Genomic DNA, 18,933 nt, shown 5'->3' with positions numbered 1-18,933 from the left:
TCTTAAAGAGCAAGTTTAGCTCCCCACAGGACTTGTTTCTGTGCAGGAGAAGGGAAGGCAGCTCCCTCCATTCCCTTTTCAGGCAGCCCCCTGCTTCCTTTGCAGTTGCTGTTGTTCATCCGGTAAACAGTTTTCAAGCAACAACAGCAACTAAATAATAATATTAATGGTGCAAAATCCCCCGTGAAATCAGGAATCCAGCACCAAATCCCTGCTAAAAGCCTCAGCACTACTCAGACCTGGTTTATCATTTGCTGGTAAATTATATTGTACCAACGCAAGGAAGGGGAAGAATTCTTTGAATGTCTTCGCTTTAATAAACTATTAAGGCCTTGTACTGCTAATTAAACTATTAATTAGATGTCTTATCGTTCCTAAACATGTTAGCATGTTGCCAAAGCAGCGCTAAGCCTCTGGGGCCGGCGGAAGATAAGGAAAGAAGGAAGATGCAGACATCAAGATGGAAAATATGGGGAGGGGGAATCACAAGAATCAGAAATAGCAAAGAGGCAAGGGTGGGAAGAGCATTGGTTAATTTATGGGAATAAAAACATATGTAATTGGAAATAGATTTCCTACTTATAGGCCCTGGGGACATCGTCTGTGGCTTCTGCAAGACACAATGCCTGGAGAGGGCTCAGGGGAGGCCTTAGAGCAGCTCCAGTGCCTAAAGGGGCTGCAGGAAAGCTGGAGAGGGGCTTGGGACAAGGGATGCAGGGACAGGCCAAGGGGAATGGCTTGAACCTGCCAGAGGGGAGACTGAGCTGAGCTCTCAGGCAGAAGCTCTTCCCTGTGAGAGTGCTGAGGCGCTGGCACAGGGTGCCCAGAGAAGCTGTGGCTGCCCCATCCCTGGCAGTGTTCAAGGCCAGGTTGGACACAGGGGCTTGGAGCAAGCTGCTCCAGTGGAAGGGGTCCCTGCCTGTGGCAGGGGTTGGAGCTGGAGGAGCTTTAAGGTCCCTTCAACCCAAACCAGGCTGGGATGCTATGGTTCTAGAATTGTTTTCAGGCCTTTTTTCCTGCAGTTCAAGTGAGAAGCTGGAACGAACCTCTTCTTCCCCCAAGAAAATAACTTGCCCTCAGAAAACCAGCAGAAAAACTGTTCAAAACTCTTTTTTTTTTCTCCAGAAGAGGAACGTGAACAAGTATCAATAGGAAAATTGGAACCCAATGCAATTCCCACATCGGACTCCGCAGCTGTACCCCCAAACCAACCCTCTTCCAAGAAAGCACATCATATTATATTATATTATATTATATTATATTATATTATATTATATTATATTATATTATATTATATATTATATTGTATTATACTATATGATACTATATTATTATATATAGTATAATATAGTATACTATATTTACTATATATATTATACTATATTATATTATTATATTCACCTGTTCTTGTCTCTCCTGGTATTTTTTATGGTTATAAAAGCAACCCATGAAGCCCCACGGCACTGAGCACACTTTCTTTGCATGCTCTGCAGATGTTTCCTCCTGCCCTTATGCCTCCTTCGCGGGTGAGCCCACTCAAAGGTGCTTCTCACACTGCACATTGTGTTTGAGGCCCAAGTCCTGGCTCATGCTAATCTGTGGCTCCATCTCAGGGTTTGCAACACCAGCACATTAAAATGGTTTTAGAGCCCAATTCTTCAGCACTTGCCTTTGACAGTTTATCCCAGGGGATAGATAATCTCATTTACGTCTGTTACTACAAATCAAAACACCAGCAAATTAAATGGCTCTGAAGGCTACGATTAAAGACTCTGAATGAAACACCTGTGAAGTGCTTGTAATGCAAATACTTGTAAATACCATTTCTCTTCTGGGCGACGGAAAAGCCCTGCACAGATGCTCTTCCCTTTACCTCAGAAGCAAAGGCAGAATCGTCGCAGATTATATGCATGGGCTGTACGTGATGCCAGTTCTATGGTTAGAAAAGGATTGAAGAGGGAAGGAGCATAAACATCACCCTTTACCAAGGCCTCTTTATGGCCATCTTATGGTGACGGAGCTTTTGGCTGCCTCCGAACTGGAACAACACAGGAATTGAAGCCAAATTCCCAGGCTGTGGTCACAGGGATGTGCCCTGGCCCCACCACTGCTGCTCCACCAGCTTCTTCTCCATCAGGCACCTGAGGTGTCACACGTGTTCCCTGTGCTTGGATGGAAAAGCCTGCTTGGCCTCGCAGCAGATGGTGCAGCAAATACCATAGAACTCCCCCGTGGATTTTGCAGGATCAGGCATCGACCAAGCAGACGGGAAGTGGATTGATGGGAAATTCAGTTTAGAAATTTCATTTTAGATGTTCCCTAGTCCTCAAAAATGAGCTGCAGAGCCCATGCTGTGTGTTACTGCTTCCTTAAAGTCACAACCATAGAATCCCTCAGTGCTTTGGGAAGAGCTTCTGCCTCAGAGCTCATCTCAGTCTCCCCTTTGGCAGGTTAAAGCCATTCCCCTTGGCCTGTCCCTACAGGCCCTTGTCCAAAGTTCCTTTCTATCTTTCATCCTCTCCGGGCTGCAGCAGGGGTTGTGGTGGAGCAGGACTCCACTGCGGGGGCTGCTTCAACAGGGGACTGTTACCCAAGCACCAGCTGCCCCATACAGCAAAGTACTGAATGTTCTAGCGATGCACAGCCAGCAGATAGCAGCATTGGTACGTGTAATACACCCTGCACTATTCCTCCTGCTGTTTCAAAGCCATGCAGGCACCTTGGTCCATTTAAGCATGAGGCCAGGGCTTGCTCTGTTTCCACGCAGTGGGTGGTGGGTTCACTGGGCACCGGGTCCCGCTCAGCCTGTAAGAGGTAAACCCTTACCCGGTAAGGTAATTCAAGAGAATTACCTGGTGTAATTAAAGAGAAATAGGAGTGCTGTAGCCTCTAACAGCTCTGTCTAACAGCTCTGTTAACGACTGTGGTGGCGAGCTCCAGGGGAGCTCATCTTTTCTGAGGGTTCCCCAAGGAAGAGCACACACTGGTATCCACATCCTCAAATGGGCATCTTGCTGCCTGTGCGAGACCCATCCTGCTGCTGAGGGATGCTGGGCACCGGGGCAGCTCCTCCCAGCAATAAATCAGTGCAAAGGAAATGAACAACCAGAGAAGTGAGGAAGGAGCTGTATTTCTCTGCCCTGGGACGTGCTGCTTTGCTGTGAAGGGTTTGACTACTGCAGGGCAGATTTCTCACCTGTGAGAGCTGTTTTATTATGAAGGGGATGGAAGAGCCACTGAGGGACATCGTTGTTAATAAGACTTAATTAAAACTTGTTTGCTCTGATGATTTTGATTGGTTTCAGGCCTGCACAGAACAAGCCAGCCTCCACTCACAGTAGCATTTTATGGCAGTTCAGCTAGGAAGGTATTGCTTCATTGCTGAAAAAGGCTTTGATTTCAACCTGCAGAAGGATTTGGGGCTGCCTGGGTGGGGGTCAGAGCTCCTGCTTCTTTTTCAGGCTGGGAAACAGAGCACTTCCTGGCCATATCACATTTCTATTTCTATTATTTCTATTATTTCCACTATTTCTATTCCTTCTATTATTTCTATTTCCATTTCTGTTTCTATTTCTATTATTTATATGATTTATATTAGTTTCTATTCTATTATTTATATTTATATTTATATTTAACATATATGTAATGTATATGTATCTGCATCTGTATCTGCATTGTATTTGTATATGTATAGATATATTTTGTATTTGTATTGGTATATATGTATATGTACATGTATATGTATATGTGTATGTATAGTATTTGTATATGTATATGTGTATGTATATGTATAGTATTTGTATATGTGTATGTATTGTATTTGTATATGAATTTGCCACCATTCTTCCCCAGAGGATGCTTTCATGCAGGGCATTACACACTAAGGATCCCAGCACCTGAACTGTATATACACTATATACAAGCAGACCGTGAGATCGTGAACCAGGCAAGAGCACTTGCCTCGGCCTGGAACCGTGTGTATGGGAAAGCAGGTTGCTCTTGGAATGGAAGCTGCCGTGGATTCAGCCCCCCAGAAGCAGCTACCAGCATGGAATGGAGAGGGGGAGGCTGCCAGGCAGACGGTGGGGCCGCAAGGAAGGAATGCAAGGGGGCTGATAAGGAAGGAATAATAATAATACCTCTTTTTGCTGAGCCTGCCTGTGCTTACACACAGGCAAAAACTTCCTGAGCTGGAAGCGCAGGCTTTTCCGCTGGCTCGGCTCCGTCCCTGCTCAGCCACCTCCACTCAAGGCATTTCCCTCAATCTGGATGCTTTAGAGAAACCTTTTGTCTTGCCAAAGCACTTGACTGTAACTTTATTGTCTGGTCTTGGCTGTAGGACATAGCCTGAGCTGTGAAAAACACACCTGACGTTTGATTAAATCTCCCACTATTGATGCAGTGAGTAGTGCCGAGTAGATAGACAGCTGCCAAGAAAGAAAAGCCAATCCCCACGCACTGTCCGACCCCATGGTGCACATCCAGCCCCTGGGAATGCTGCTCCAGGGCTCTCCTGAGAGAAAGAAAGAAAGGAATTGCATTTCCCTGCCTCTGTTCCCCTTGCAGATCTGTTGGAGGTCACATTACCCCAGAGTACCGCAAAACAGGCAGTGGTGCTGAGGCGCTGGCACAGGGTGCCCAGAGAAGCTGTGGCTGCCCCATCCCTGGCAGTGCTCAAGGCCAGGTTGGACACAGGGCCTTGGAGCAAGCTGCTCCAGTGGAAGGGGTTGGAACTGGATGAGCTCTAAGGTCCCTTCCGACCCAAACCATTCTAGGGTTCTATGATTCTATGATCTCCATATGCACACACCCCCTTCTGCTGTCAGGTCAGACCCCAGCCTTGCAGATCACTCCATAAAACTGCACCAGGAATTATCTGGGCATATTAAACACCAGACAATCCAACAAACAAGGTTTTATAGTTTGCTGTACGTCACTTACCCTGCAAACATGTTGTTGAAAGACAGGGAAAATGTGCACAGGACAAGCCACAGCCTTTAGTCATAGCATTGCTGCTGGGAAACAGCCTCTCTGCGAGGCGTTGGCCTCTCATCGTGCTGGCACAGCCAGAGCCACGCATCCCAGTGGGATAAACACGCTGTTGTTCCAAGGACACAATGGAGAAACTGCATTTTCATAGTCAACTTTTTATTTTTCAACTGGGATTTATTTACAGTGAGATACGGGAGCATCAATTCACACCAAAACAGACAAAACCTGAACTCCTCTAAACCGTGTTTAAATGACACTTGCACTCATGAAAACAGCCCCAGGTAATGATGGATGTTGCTGTCATCCCTTTAAGCCCTGTACCAAAACCAAAGCCTTCCCCTCAGGTGCTGAGCACTGAGAAAAGGTTGTGATAACGTCACTAGTGAGGGTGTAGATCAGCTTCGAGGGCTGGTTTAGTCCTTATTTTGGATGTGGAGGTGCCAGCAGGCACTGTGGTCTGCCCAGCATCTGCTGAGCTGCAGCCTCTCATGATCTTGCACCATCAAGACCAGGCTTGTGCCACACCAGCTTTGGCTCCCTAAAAATGAGCTGCATGTGCTCGGGCTGAGCACAAACCTGCCCCCGGGCCTTGGCTCTCACTGAGCTGCAGAGAGCTCAACCTCAGTGATGCCGCTTGGGCCGGGGAGGAGCTGCTCCTGCTGTTGGTCTTCACTTACTGAAGGAAAAAACCACGTCTTTTTGTTCATGTACCCGCTGCTGATGCAGAGGGAGAAACACCCAGAGCAGAGCCAGGTCTGGGTCTAGCGCTCATCCCACTGGGAGCCCTTTGGCATCGTTTATTCCCAAAGCCCCCCCGTGTCGGGAGGGAGGGTGGTGGGACATCCAACCCCAGGCATCTGCAGAGCCACATACAGCCACGTCAGGTATTCGCCACCTCATTGCTGGCTCTGCCTCGTCAAACTGCTCTCTCCAGTCCCTGACATGAGGAGACTGGGGGAGATCTTTACTCTAAAGCAACTACGGGTTAAGGTTGAAAAAGAAACAAGTTTGAGGTCTATTCACATTTCAGCCTTCAAATCCACGTGGAACGTTTTACACAGAGCTTCAGCAAATTCTGCTGGAGTAGGAAATACTAAAGGAGACCTAAAGCACAAGAAGGGGGATTAAATGCCTCATGTTCTTGAAAGAAAAGAAGAAATCCTGCACTTACACATAAAGATGAGATTAAAAACACCTCTGATAACCGAAATCATCTGAAACCTGGAAGGCTTTTGTCACTGAAATCCCAATTTAACTACCTTAATCAGCCTAACACACTGCCACCAAAACTTTGGCTGTTTCAAGTCTGGCTCGAAGCTTCTGGACCTTTGAGTCTGCCTCCGCTTAAAAGCTTCCAGGACGAAGGGCAATTGCATTTCTCATGTTATTCTAACGCCAAAAGCAGACAAAGAGCTGCAAAGAAGTGTCTTGTGTGGTCAGTGGGAGAAGGAGGAGGAGGAGGCAGAGCAGCAGGTCTTTGGTGCTTCATGTGCTTTAGGCTGATTTGGAAGTTCTTCACAGGAATAAGAATAGTAGCAATAGAAGGTCTGCAATTCCCTAACTGTCCATAGAAAACTCCTACCCTCCCCTGTCTCTCTGCTCCCCTCTTGGTTCACACTAAGGATGGATGCACCTGCAGCCTGGTTCACATTTCGGTGTCAGCGGGGCTCTGCTGCCGGCCCGAGTGGCCGTTCTTGGAGGATGCTTGGCCAGTCCCATTCTCCTGAGTGCCGCCGTTGAGGTTTGGCTTCTCCTGCAGCTCCGGTTGCTCCTGGGGAGGGATCATCAACATTGTGTTTCCCTGGCTACCGTTTTCCGTGTAATACGGGTCTTCAGCCTAAACAGGTACATAAACAACAGAGAGTTAAGGGAGGGAAAGGGCTGACAGCGACCGGCTTTGATTGCAGGCAGCGGCTTGGCTGCCGGCGCTTCCTGGACAGGAGAGGTACAAACAACTGCAGGCATGGGAACCTCCTCTGGCTGGCGAGGAGGGGAACAGAGGGCCTGAACTATGGCAAGATGAAGCAAGAGAAACAGCCAGGAACTGTGCTTGATTTTTCTCCTGGACCTGAAAAGAGAAGCTGTCAGGTTGGGGTTTTTTCTTGTAACCAGGTCTTGGAGCTGACCCTGCCTTGGGTTTGCAATCCAAACCCTTCTCTTATTCCATGACAGACCACCTCTGCTTTCCACTTCAGCCAAATAAGAAGCACCATGGAATGAAAGCTATGGAAATGGCCTCTTTACCTTTCCCTGTCCTTTCTCTCAGCCTGTAAATACATCTATAGCTCGTAGCCAGGTGCCAGCGGAAGTGCAGGGCTGCGCTCCAGCAAATGCAAACATGTGCTGTGTGGCTGGTTACTGCTGCTGCTGTAAGGAGCAGATGCCTCTGGAGGATGCAGAGCAATATCCTCCATCCCTACCATGATATCTCCCATGTCTTGGACAGTGGCAGGCCTGATAGCAATGCAATGGGCACTAGTGGTCCCCGGCTAGCAGCATGCAGCCCTGTTCCTTGTCTACTTGGTGGCATCCACCCGCACAGGCTGCAGAGTTTCTCTTTCTGCTCAGCCCCTTTGATGACACCCTTATCCATGGCAATGAGATAGGTGTGCTGAACAAACCTCACCTAGAAACTGGCCTGACTCTCCCATGCATTTCCATGGGCAGCCACAGATTTACATTGCCTATCCCTTGCTGCCAGCATCCAGGAGATGGTATCCACGCTTGAGAGCCCAAGCTGCACCATCCCTGCCTCTGACACATGCACTTGACTTCCCATCTGCATGTTTTGAGGGCATCCTTCCTGGCAATGAAATAACCTAACGGCTTCCCAGGACACAACTCTCCACATGCCCACAAGCAGCGATGAGGGGAAAGCATGTCCCATCCTCACTTTACAAAGGGATCACACCCCAAAAGCCACTGGCAGGGAAGAGTCCTCAGCAGTCAGCCTGCCTGGAAGGGGGAAAATAGGAATAGGAAATTTCTGCCTCTTTCTTTCTTGATGTATTTTATTACCATTGCTTGTTAAGTGAGAGGGAGAAACAGCCTTTATTACAGCGTTGGTACAAGACAGATAACTCAAACGCAGCGAATGGGAAGGTAAAATGCGTCACTTTTAATGACAAATTCATAAGGCTTCGGTGTCTCTGGAGGGGTCTTGCTGGATGAGTTCTTACTGCCGAGCAAAAGTAAGTGTTAGACCTAGAAGTATGAGGGAGAAAGGGGCTGTTTCCCCACAGAAGCAACCAGCTAAGTTTTGAAGGCAGGAGAGGTTTCCCTTCACCCTGTCTGCTCTGTTCCTTGCCCAGGAAGGACCTGGCGGCACACATGCAGGTTGTGGGTGCTGAGCCCCCTCCTCTCCCACCTGGGCACCCCATGGCTCGTCTCTACCTGCTGCTCTGCCATCTGTAAGCACTGACCAGCCTCTCTCCTGCCGGGCTCCAGCTCCGCCGCTTCATCAGGAAGTATCCAGCCAAGCCCAGGAAGGCCAGCATGAGTCCAGATGTGACCAAGGCAATCAGGGTCTTCTGAGAAAAGTCCTGGTGGTTCCTCACGCTCCCCCGTTTGAGGGATTTTATTCCAAACTGGAAAACATAAACCACCAAAGAGAGCCGGGAGTCCGACAAACAGGAAACATGTGCGGAACAGGCACCAGGCTTCAAACAATGCTGCTCTTCACCTCCTTGTTAAACATCGTGTAAACAGAGCTGGGCTTTGCTGCCCAATGTTCTCCCTTGGACCCGAGTGCTCAGGTCCTCAGATTTAGAGCATGCATTTGCTGCTGAAAGCATCAAATCACAGAGAAGTTTGGCTTGGAAGGGAGCTTAAAGCTCATCCAGTTCCTGCCACGGGCAGGGACCCCTTCCACTAGACCACGTTGCTCCAAGCCCCTGTGTCCAACCTGGCCTTGAACACTGCCAGGGACAAACACTCCCAGTGCAAACACTTCTGCTGTGCGCTGCTGTTGCAGCTCTGTTGGCTGCTGTTTATGCAGGCACCTGGAGCTCAGCTTTCCAAGCCAATGGCAGCCTCACTGGAGTGCTGAGGAGGAACTGATTAATGCCAGAGTACTACTTTGAAGCAGCAAAGTGCCGATTACATCCTCAGTTATTGCTGGGATCGAAGCATCTCATGTGCCAACGCTCAACAAGCACCTCCGAGATGGAGGCAGGGTCAGGTCTTAACTGACCATCTAAAAACCTCCTTTCTCCAGCTTCTCGGGCCACCCTTTTTTTCCCAGCTGAATTTGCTTATGGAATTTACCTTTTCCCAGTGGGACTCCTGGAGCATATCTGTAGCAGGATCTGCAAGGTTTAAAACAGGAGAGGCACATTACACAGAGGGTCATGCTGCAGCTGAAGTCAGCACTGGGGAGCCTGCCCATTGCTGAACACAGAGGAGCTGCTCTTGAGGCAACACCAAAGCTCTGTGTATCCAGAAGACCCCATAAGAAAAAGTAGCTGCAGAGAGAAGCCTCCTTCTGCACTGTGCCCCACAGCCTCTCCCACTGCCCATCATCAGTGCCAGCCAAAGGCATCAGCCCAACTGACCTCTCTCGCCGACAAGGATGAGGAGCATACAGTCATGATCCACCTCAGACTGAGCGAGCTTGATCTGGCAGGGGGAAGGGACACGGTGGGTGCCCTCCTCACATACTGCACTCCACAAGTCCGATCCCTTCATCTCTAGGAAGTGTTTCTGCAAGAGGTGCAAGAAAACCAGCCACTGAACCAACCCAGCCAACCACCACGGCTCTGCTGGTGCTATGGGAGTGTTGTGCATCCACCCTTGCTGTTTTGGTGGCTTCTCTGTGCTGTGCAAAGCTGAGCAAGAAGCAACCAGAAGTGACAATCAGTGCTGGGCTGGGGGTCAGGCCTTCACCTCCCCACTTCCCCACTGCTTTGAGCCCCAGTGCCAACACCTAGGAAATGGAGATGCTCATTTCTTGTTTCTTAACTTAATGAAAATGAATTAAATGAAGGTATCAATAGCAACTCTTGCAAATAGCATGTAAGCAAAGCTAAATTTAGGATAGAAATTGCATGGCAAGTCTCTCCACTTTCTGGACTCAAATAGCTGCCTGAAGAGCCCTATTGTTTCAGAGTCCCAGGCAGGGGCTGGGAAAGGAGGGAAATAACAAAGAAGCATTGAGCCTTCCTGTTTAGGAAATGTCTTCAATGTTTTTGCTAGGTTGCTGATCAAAGGCTAGGCAAAAATAATACCAATTTCTCACATTTTAGACCCGAACCGACTCTTGGGTGGAAGAGGAAGAGGAGTGAGGAGCTGCAGCCTTCCTCTTCTGCAGGCCAGTTTCTGCAGCAGACAGAATAGGCTTTCTCCTTGGGGCTATTTACAGCCACAGCTTGCAGAGAGCCCACAGCTGCTAAAAGACCTTAAGAGCTTCCCTAACATCCTCCTACCTGGGGACATCACCTGAGCTGTGGCCGTTCCCCTCCCTCAAGACAGAGACCGGCTCCCATTAAATCCCTGCCCCTGCCACCATGCAGCTCAGTGCTTTCCTCTTTCTGCTTAGAACTGCCTCAGCCTTGTGCTGGGATCACCTCATCCTCTTAGCATAGAGAAATGCAGGAACTTATCCATGGGAGAATAACAAACAAATCAGTTTCAGCTGTTTCTATCGAGCTTGGCTTGGGGTGAGAAAGGCCAAGATGGAACAAGAGACCCAAGTGTGTATTTTCCTTTCTCTGCTGTGGAAAGAACTCATCGGAGTGTCAGAATTTCCCCTTGCAATTAGCAGTGCTGGGTGCCAGCTCATTGCTCATTTGCTTTGGGAAAGGCCAAGCAGGAAAGTGAGACACGGTCCCTCCTATCTGCTCCCCTCACAGACGCTCTTATCTGGTTCCCAGGTTCAGTGGCTGCTGAGCCTGAGCTGGATTTTCCCACTCCATGAGCTGGAGGCACGGGAGACGTCTGCTCTTGGGTGAAAGCTCCCATAGAAACATGCCTGGCAGTTGGACTCTTTTCCCATGGAGAGAAGTGTGTGCAATTAGACACGACTCCATGGATACCCTGTATGCTATAGGTGCATCCATCTGTGTCTGCACAGGCATGCAATGTGTGGGTAAGGGGTGCTGCCCCTGTGCCCAAGTGTCCTTTCCCACTAGATGGCATCTGTGACCAGAACCACTTGCTCCCGGAGGAGTTCCCATGTGAATCCTGCTAAAATACAGTCCCTGTAAACAGGAGCAAGTCTAAATGCCATTTGCAGAGCAAAGCCAAGGAAGAACTCGCTCTGCCTAAGTGGTGGCAGTACGGCTAAGCAGCACTAAGATTGATCAGTGTCATTTTCGCCCAGGGCATTGCCAAGCCTGCTGTGCCACAAGATCCAGCACGCCTCTGACAGGTTGTACCTCCAATGTGGAAGGTTTCTGGCCTCCCACCCACACCAGGATCGCAGCCAGACCCTCTCCTGCTTTTATAACTGCTTCATTTTTAGTGCACAAGGCCAAGGGCACCACAAAACCTGGGATTCCCTTAGGACTCTGTGCAGATGGAGCCACTGATCAGCCACCCGTGCTCCTTCAGATGCCCTGATTCCTTTCCTAGGGCAGTTGGCAAGACAAGAAAAGGCCCTCACATTCCCAACAGGGAAGAGGAAGGAGAAGAACAAAGGCAATTTCCCGTTCAACATGGTGGGAGGTACTTTAAAAGCTAAACTGACCCCAGAGCTTAATCATTAAACAGGAGGTTTTATGCAACCAGGAGGATGTGTTTACCCTGGGACTGCTGGGATCATCCCTTTGGGATCCTCCTGGGACTGCTGGGATCATCCCCACAGCTCAGATGCTCTGCCCTAGGGATAACAGTGTGAGCTCCTCACCCCAAACCAACCCGCCAGCTCTGGTGGGTGACCCCATCACTGCAAGCCTGAGAGCGTTTGCTTGCAGTCCCCCCCCTTGGGTGTCCAGCCAGGGCTGCAACTCACGCAAGTGTTGGTCTCGTTGAGCTGCAAACAGATGGCTCCAGTGTCACTCACTTCTCTGACATTGTGGCACGTGATGGGCTGGAAGGGCAAGAACACAGCGGTGGCATCAGTGACCTGTTGTGAGACAGCTCCAGCCTCCTCATGGTCCCACAGCCCCATCCTCACCTTCAGGCTGTCCCTGGCTGTGTGCGGTGGCGTGGTGACAGGCGGGATGGGAGGATGCCCCGAGGTGGTGGCAGGAGAGCTCATCAGAGCCTGCACAGACCCTGGGGTTTCTGCCATGGTGCTGGGATGCATTGTTGGGCTCTCAGATGTGGGGACCCCTTTGCTGGTGTGGTTTGGGTCCGAGGGAGTGCCCAGTGCCTGTGTGTGGGCTCCGCTGGGCTGGGGGCTCGGCTGCTCACTGCTGGGTCCCTGGGACGTGGGGCTGGCTGCCAGGGACCTGGCAGCAGCTTCAGTTGTGAAGAAATGCAATGAAAAGGAGACACAAGAAAGCTTAAGTCCTCTAAAATCAGTGCGTGGCATTGCGGTGACTCGAGTACAATATTGATTTGTCATAGCCAACAATACCAAACGTGTTATTGGCTGTGTAAGAAAAGTGCATTAGACTTGCTTCAGTTATCTAATTGTTACAAGCACTTCATAATCTGTTTACAATGGGCTCATTTCCTGGGTATACACTGCACCACAGCAAGGATGCCATGGCCTGCCCTACCCTGCATCACCCTCATCTCCTCCTTGACCCAGAGTTGTCAGGAAGATGTACTGACCTCAAACAGCATGAGAGAAGGGCACCACACATCTCTGCAAGCACCCCTGCTCCAAACCCCTTCAGATCCTAACCCTGGCCTTGTATTGGAAAGGTTGGCAGAGCTCTTATGGGTGCCATTTGCTGAGCAAGTAACAGGTATATTGAGATAAAATATTAATGAGCATTTTGTCCCATCATCTCTTGGCCGTTTTGAACAGAATGGGTCCAATCCACCCATCCTGATGACAGCAGTGCTGGGTTGTCCCCGGTGGGATCTTTGGGGCCAGGATTAAAGCTGTTGCCCATACTATCAGGCTCTTTTTTGAGACCACAACCCCTGCACCAACTCCACGGTTTCTTAGGGCAAACCCATGCACTTCATAAACCTGGTTACCAATGCAAATGCCCCCAGGAATCACTGGGGGGAATGAGGGTGGTAATTACCAGATGTCTGTGGTGTGAGCTCGGCGCTGCTGGTGGCTTCAGGGGCAGCTCCCGTGGCTGCTGCACTGCTGGCGCCTTGCGATGCTGTGGCTGTTGGTGTGGGGCTGTGTGTTGAGCTCCCACAAGCATTACCTGAGGGCAGAGGGAGATGTTAGGGGCTGGTGTCCTCCCAGCCCTGAGCCCCTGCCTGCCCCCGAGCATCCTGGGGCGCAAAGGGCTCTTGGGGCAGCACTGGAGGAGGACCGGCTCATTTCTGCCCGCATCCCTCCCCATCCTCAGCCTTACTGAGGGATGCAGAAAGCTCTGCACAAAGCTGGATTTCATAGTAAGTTTGGCTTTATAATCCTTGGAGGAAAGACTCTCTTGGAAGAGATCATTTATACGCCTCAGGAAAAATAAGCTGGATCTGCAGTTGCAGGCACAATCTCAAAGTAAATAGAAACATTCCCTTTGGCTTGGGATCAGCACTGACTCATGAGCGAAAACATCTTTGGAGGTAAAACAGAATGTTTGGAGAATGGTTTGCTGCTCTAACTTAAAGATTATATACTGCTTCCTGGTATGTTACCAAGATGACACTTCCAGCTTTTCCTTCTGAAATGAACTACGAGTCAGTGGAAACGCATCGCTTCCCATTCCTTAACCTCTTCTGTTGGTAAGACCCATTTCCCCTTTTGTAGAACACCTTCAGTCTCTACCTCAGGGCTTTTGCTGTTTAAGATTCTTACCCAGACACTTGAGAAAACCTCACAAAACACGCTGTTTCATTTGTCTTTCTGCCCAGGGGAACCTGAGCTCCAAGGAAAGTTACTTCATCTTTCCAAACCAGCCTTTGAGATGGAGCAGCACCAACAGGTCCTGATCAGCCACCCGGCGCTGGCGCCAGGGCAGCATCCCCTGCCCGTTACACATGCACTCATGTGTTGCACACTGTAGTATTGTCCTGGCAGGAATTCTTCTGTCTGGGATGTCAGCATCTGCTTATCAGGTCCAGAGAACTTGGATGGCGTAGGAAAAGCAAAGACTGAGATCCCTGAGGTCCATTTTGGCCATGGGAGGCAGGGGGCAGAGCTGCTTGGCTCTTCCTGCAGCCAGTGGGTGCTGAGGGGGAGAGTACACTAGCCCGGCCTTGTGGTCATGGCACGTCCCATCCCATCCATCTCATCCTGTGCTGTTCTGTCCTATCCTGTCTCATCCCATCCCATCCCATCCTGTATGTCCTGTACCATCCCATCCATGTCACCCCATCCCGTGCCATCCCATCCCATCCCATCTCATCCCATCCCATCGCACTGCATCCTGTCTTGCCCCATCCTGTCCTATCCTGTCCCATCCCATCCCATCCTATCCTGTCCTGTCCTATCCCATCTCACCCCATCCCATCCCATCCCGTCCTGTCCTGTCCCAGTCCATCCTGTCCTGTCCTGTCCTATCCCATCTCACCCCATCCCATCCCACCCCATCCCATCCCATCCCACCCCATCCCATCCCGTCCAGTCCTGTCCCGTCCCATCCCATCCCATCCTGTCCCAGTCCATCCTGTCCTATCCCATCTCACCCCATCCCATCCCATCCCATCCCATCCCATTCCCAGCCCGTGCAGGCTGCAGCTGCTCTGGGCGCAGGAGCACCGGGGAGCTGGAGTGGGGGGCTCTGCCGAGGGCTCCGCGCAGGTGCCTGGAGCTGGGACTGAGGTTCTGGCTCCTGTTGAAGCCAGAAGTTTCTTCTCTCTCAGACATTTCAGTTCCAGCTGCCTAAAGCACCACGTTTCTGATGAACAAATCCAAAGCAGGAGGCGTGACTCCGTGCCCAGCACAAGGAGCAGCACAAGTTAAATCTGCGCTTTGCTCACAGCTTTGTATCTGCCTGGACATGTGCAGGGAACTTCCCATCACCAGAACAATGCAGCCCCTGGACTTGACCTCCCCAAGTGCTGCAGCCACCCAAGAACCTGTGAACTGTTCCAGATGTTTATAAAGCACCAGAGGTATTTCTAAGCAAAGTCTTTTCACCACTGAACATCATAAAATGAAGCCTGGGTTATTGCTCAGTGTCGGTGGTGAGAAGACCTGTCACGTTGTATTGCTTTTCCTCCCCTTTACCGTAGCATATGCAGGCCTTTTTTATAGAAAACATGGCTAAATTGTTTGAAACCTCTGGACCCAGAAGATAAAAACTGATCCAGATGTGGGCTGGATAATTCACACGGCGCTCAGCTGAAGCGGGTCATTTATTGCACCACACATTTTTACTGGCCTTGCTAAACTCGGCCCATTTGTTAGTATGAAGGGCTTGAGAGTTTAAGCCAAACCATTTATTAACCTCAGAGAAATCTTCACCTGGGAGTGCTGGCACATGCAGGAGCAAAAGCATGTGAAAGCAAACTGTGCTTCACTATTGTGTTTACCCATTTAAAAAGGCTAAACTCCATTCCGTAGCTAGGAAGTTAAATGCCTCTGATTTTTAAAGAGATTTTAATAATGGGGCTTAGGAAGTATCTCAGCAACACTATCAATGTTAAAGTAGTTGGCTTGGTCCAACGCTCATCCCTGAGCACTAAACCTGGACCAGAGAAGGCAAAACTCTGCCATGGCAAAGGCTCAGCAAACAGGAGAGACATTTACATCATTTGTGCCCTACTCTGCAGCAAATCCACCACGGGGGTTCTCAGGCTGCAGAGGGGCTTGGGACAAGGGCCTGTGGGGACAGGCCAAGGGGAATGGCTTTAACCTGCCCGAGGGGAGGCTGAGCTGAGCTCTTAGGCAGAAGCTCTTCCCTGTGAGGGTGCTGAGGCGCTGGCACAGGGTGCCCAGAGAAGCTGTGGCTGCCCCATCCCTGGCAGTGCTCAAGGCCAGGTTGGACACAGGGGCTTGGAGCAAGCTGCTCTAGTGGAAGGGTCCCTGCCCGTGGAAGGGGTTGGAGCTGGAGGAGCTTTGAGGTCCCGTCCACCCAAACCATTCCATGATCCTACAATTCTCCCCTGCACATCCCCCCCAGCAGGGTGGAAGGTGGAATCCAGGGGGGCTTCCCAAACAGTAATTCCAGTTCCTACACTGATCCTGGCTGATACAAAAACCTCTTGGCAAACCCTTTGGTAACCGGGTGCCTGTTCCAGTGCCCTGACACAGAACCAGGATAGTCCCCTGGATTCTTTGCTGTGTTTAACAAAGCCTTTCCCCAAGCTCAGCCAGCGCTCTAGAAGCTACAAGAGCTGCAGCAAAAGTGATCTGACCCTTCCCTGCCTATGGAAGAGGAGGATGAGGAACGGCTGCACGGCCGCAGCCATCCCATGCTCCCTGCAGCAGCTCCAGCAGCATTACTCACACCTCCCCAGTCCTACTGCTCTCAGCCATGTGGCAGGAATTCAAGCGGGTGGAGCCCTCTTCCCTCTGGAAATATCTGATAAAAATCCCTTCCCTCCCCCTTTTCCTTCTCACAGGCAGGATATGGGTGTGGGGCCGGTGTCACGCAGGGGCAGGGGGCTGCGGGGAGTCCCCCGACCCGCTGCACCAAGGGGCTTCCTTGGCACTGGGTGCTTGGGAGCCCTCCTGGGGACCACGAGCAACCACATCCCTCAAGTGTCTGCGAGTCTGAAAGCTCCTTTTCCCTTCCCTCACTTTTACAACGTTTCTAGGTCTTGCAAAAGGGATGAAGGGCAGAAAACACGTTTTAAAAGGACAAGAAAAGAGATTCTTTTAAAAAGTCGAGTTTGGCAGAGATGAGTTAAAAATGTGTAATTAGAAAAGAGAAAAGACCAAAAAAATTGTTGTTTGTATTAGGTACAAATATTATAGAATCCCAGAGTGGCTGGAAGGGACCTCAAAGCTCCTCCAGCTCCAACCCCTGCCACGGGCAGGGACCCCTTCCACTGGAGCAGCTTGCTCCAAGCCCCTGTGTCCAACCTGGCCTTGAGCACTGCCAGGGATGGGGCAGCCACAGCTTCTCTGGGCACCCTGTGCCAGCGCCTCAGCACCCTCACAGGAAGAACTGCGTCCCCTTAAAACACGTGCCCTTCACCAAAGGTGTTTCAGGAGCTGCTCTCCAGGAGCCGATCCAGGCTCAGTCCCTCAGACCTGGGATTTCCATCGGGAGCTGCCCAACTGAAACCTCTGCTTAAGTCCCTGGGATGCCCCAAAGAGGTGAAGAGCAGAGCCTGGGGGTGAGCTCCCTACTTGTGCAGAGAACCAAACCTCCTCCGCTTCCAGCCAGTGCTAATAAAGCTCTGTTAACACCCTGCAGAACTGTGGAGCTTCGGCTGTGCCAGCACCAGCAATGACATTTTGCAGCCTTAAACCCGCTCTGGCCCAGTACCATTGCCTTTACTCAGGCACAGCTTTTTATCACTTGTGCTTTGTACTACAAGGAACTCGGGTTCTGCATTTCAGGTGAACACTTGTGCCTTACACCCTTCAGCCAGTCCTCACTTCTATTTCTCTCTAATAAAATGTTTTTTTTTTTCCTTCCTATAAAATTAACAGAGACTGAAGGGTCAGGCCCAGTGGCTCTGATGAGCAATAGACCTTGGCAGCAAAGGGAACATGAAAGGTGCACTGGGAAACAGGAGAACAAAATACAGCAAATTCTTTCACTACTTATTCCATGTCAATAAGGAAAAATACATTTCAGGAGACACCTGGGGTCCTGGCACAGCGTGCTGCTTTACATTTTTAAGTCCCTTTTTATTACTTCATGGTTGTTGGATTTGGGACCAAAATGATAATATTTCCCTAAAATATAACCCTTTAAAAAGCACTAGCTCGAGAAAATCTGTTTCATATGATGAATATTTGAAGAGCCAGAATAGCAGGTATTAATATTTATGTAGATTGATTTGATTTCCAGACAATGTTTAGCTCCCACCACAAAACAAAAGTAAGGCTAATTTACACTGACACAGACTGAGAAACGACTTGAACCGTGGCTGCACTCCACCGCTTTGCGTGCTGCATCAGCATCCCCTCCTGTTATCTGTAATATTACAGGGCGCTCTTCCACCCTGAGTCGCCTCTTTCTCAACGCAGCAGCGTTTTCTGCGTGCAGCGGATCACTTGGAATGCGTTGGCTGGGATGCCTGATGTAGAGCATCACTGCAGCGTGAAACTGCGATCGCCACTGAACACCCATTAAAACGCGTCCCCCTCCTTGTTCCCTAAGTTACAAAGAAGTTGCCCCATGCAGTAGTCTCCAGCTGCTCTGTTGCTCAGTGCTTGTAGCCCTGGTTAGCCGCTGCAGTCAGTACTCACCGCACAACTCCGCAACACAGAACGCAATCCAGCAGAGCTGCCTCCACTTCATGATGTTTAAACTTCCCCAGAACAGCATTCCTGCTCGCAGCTCCCACCACAACTGGATCTGGCCGTGACAGCTCTTGTGCTTTCAGTCCTGCAGCAGCTCTGAGCTCATGGAGCTGCTTGGGTTTAGTTCAAGCCTTTGAGATCACTCACTTGTGGGGTGGGTTTCTCTTCAGGGGTTGTGCTTATGGTTCAAGACTGAGGTGGAGTTTCTCCTTTCACAGTTTTGTGCAGTTCATGGCAACCTCACTATCTCTTAGGTAATTTTCTCCTCCCCACTTCCCTGCCAGCGCTTCAAAACAAACAAAAGAGCAACCCTCTCCCCAGCAAAGGATCCCAAAGCTCGCTGGGCTTAACTCTTTCCTGAGAGCCGCTTACTTTCCTGTTAGAGGGAAGGCAGGGATGCAGCGTGCCCCAGCTGGAGGGAAGGATTAGAGCAGAGCCTGCTCCTGAACTTCCCTCAAAGCAAACACCCTCTGATGAGAGCAGGAAAGTGGAGAACCCCG

At 50.2% G+C, this 18,933-nt stretch overlaps 1 protein-coding gene across 2 annotated transcripts; it reads right to left on the bottom strand.

Moving 5' to 3' along the window:
- Positions 1-5,131: 5,131 nt before the first annotated feature.
- Positions 5,132-18,719, bottom strand: CD34 (CD34 molecule). 2 transcript variants are annotated; one of them, XM_062605435.1, is made up of 8 exons: positions 18,380-18,717; positions 13,137-13,268; positions 12,107-12,393; positions 11,942-12,019; positions 9,546-9,693; positions 9,259-9,299; positions 8,415-8,579; positions 5,132-6,829 (listed from the first exon to the last, which is right to left on the bottom strand). In XM_062605435.1, the coding sequence occupies exons 1-8, from the start codon at positions 18,456-18,458 to the stop codon at positions 6,638-6,640; spliced, it is 1,122 nt and encodes a 373-aa protein (XP_062461419.1). In that variant the 5' UTR covers positions 18,459-18,717; the 3' UTR covers positions 5,132-6,637. The 2 variants fall into 2 exon arrangements, with proteins under 2 accessions (XP_062461419.1, XP_062461420.1); XM_062605436.1 differs by lacking the exon at positions 5,132-6,829 and adding an exon at positions 8,088-8,170 and having other exon boundaries at positions 18,380-18,719.
- Positions 18,720-18,933: the final 214 nt, after the last annotated feature.

The sequence above is a fragment of the Pezoporus occidentalis genome, unplaced genomic scaffold (genome assembly GCF_034315485.1).
Source record: "Pezoporus occidentalis ecotype Australia unplaced genomic scaffold, CSIRO_AGI_Poc_V1 ctg92, whole genome shotgun sequence".
NCBI lineage: Eukaryota > Metazoa > Chordata > Aves > Psittaciformes > Psittacidae > Pezoporus > Pezoporus occidentalis.
Note: the sequence above shows the minus strand (reverse complement) of the source record. Positions and strands in the feature narration are given on the sequence as shown.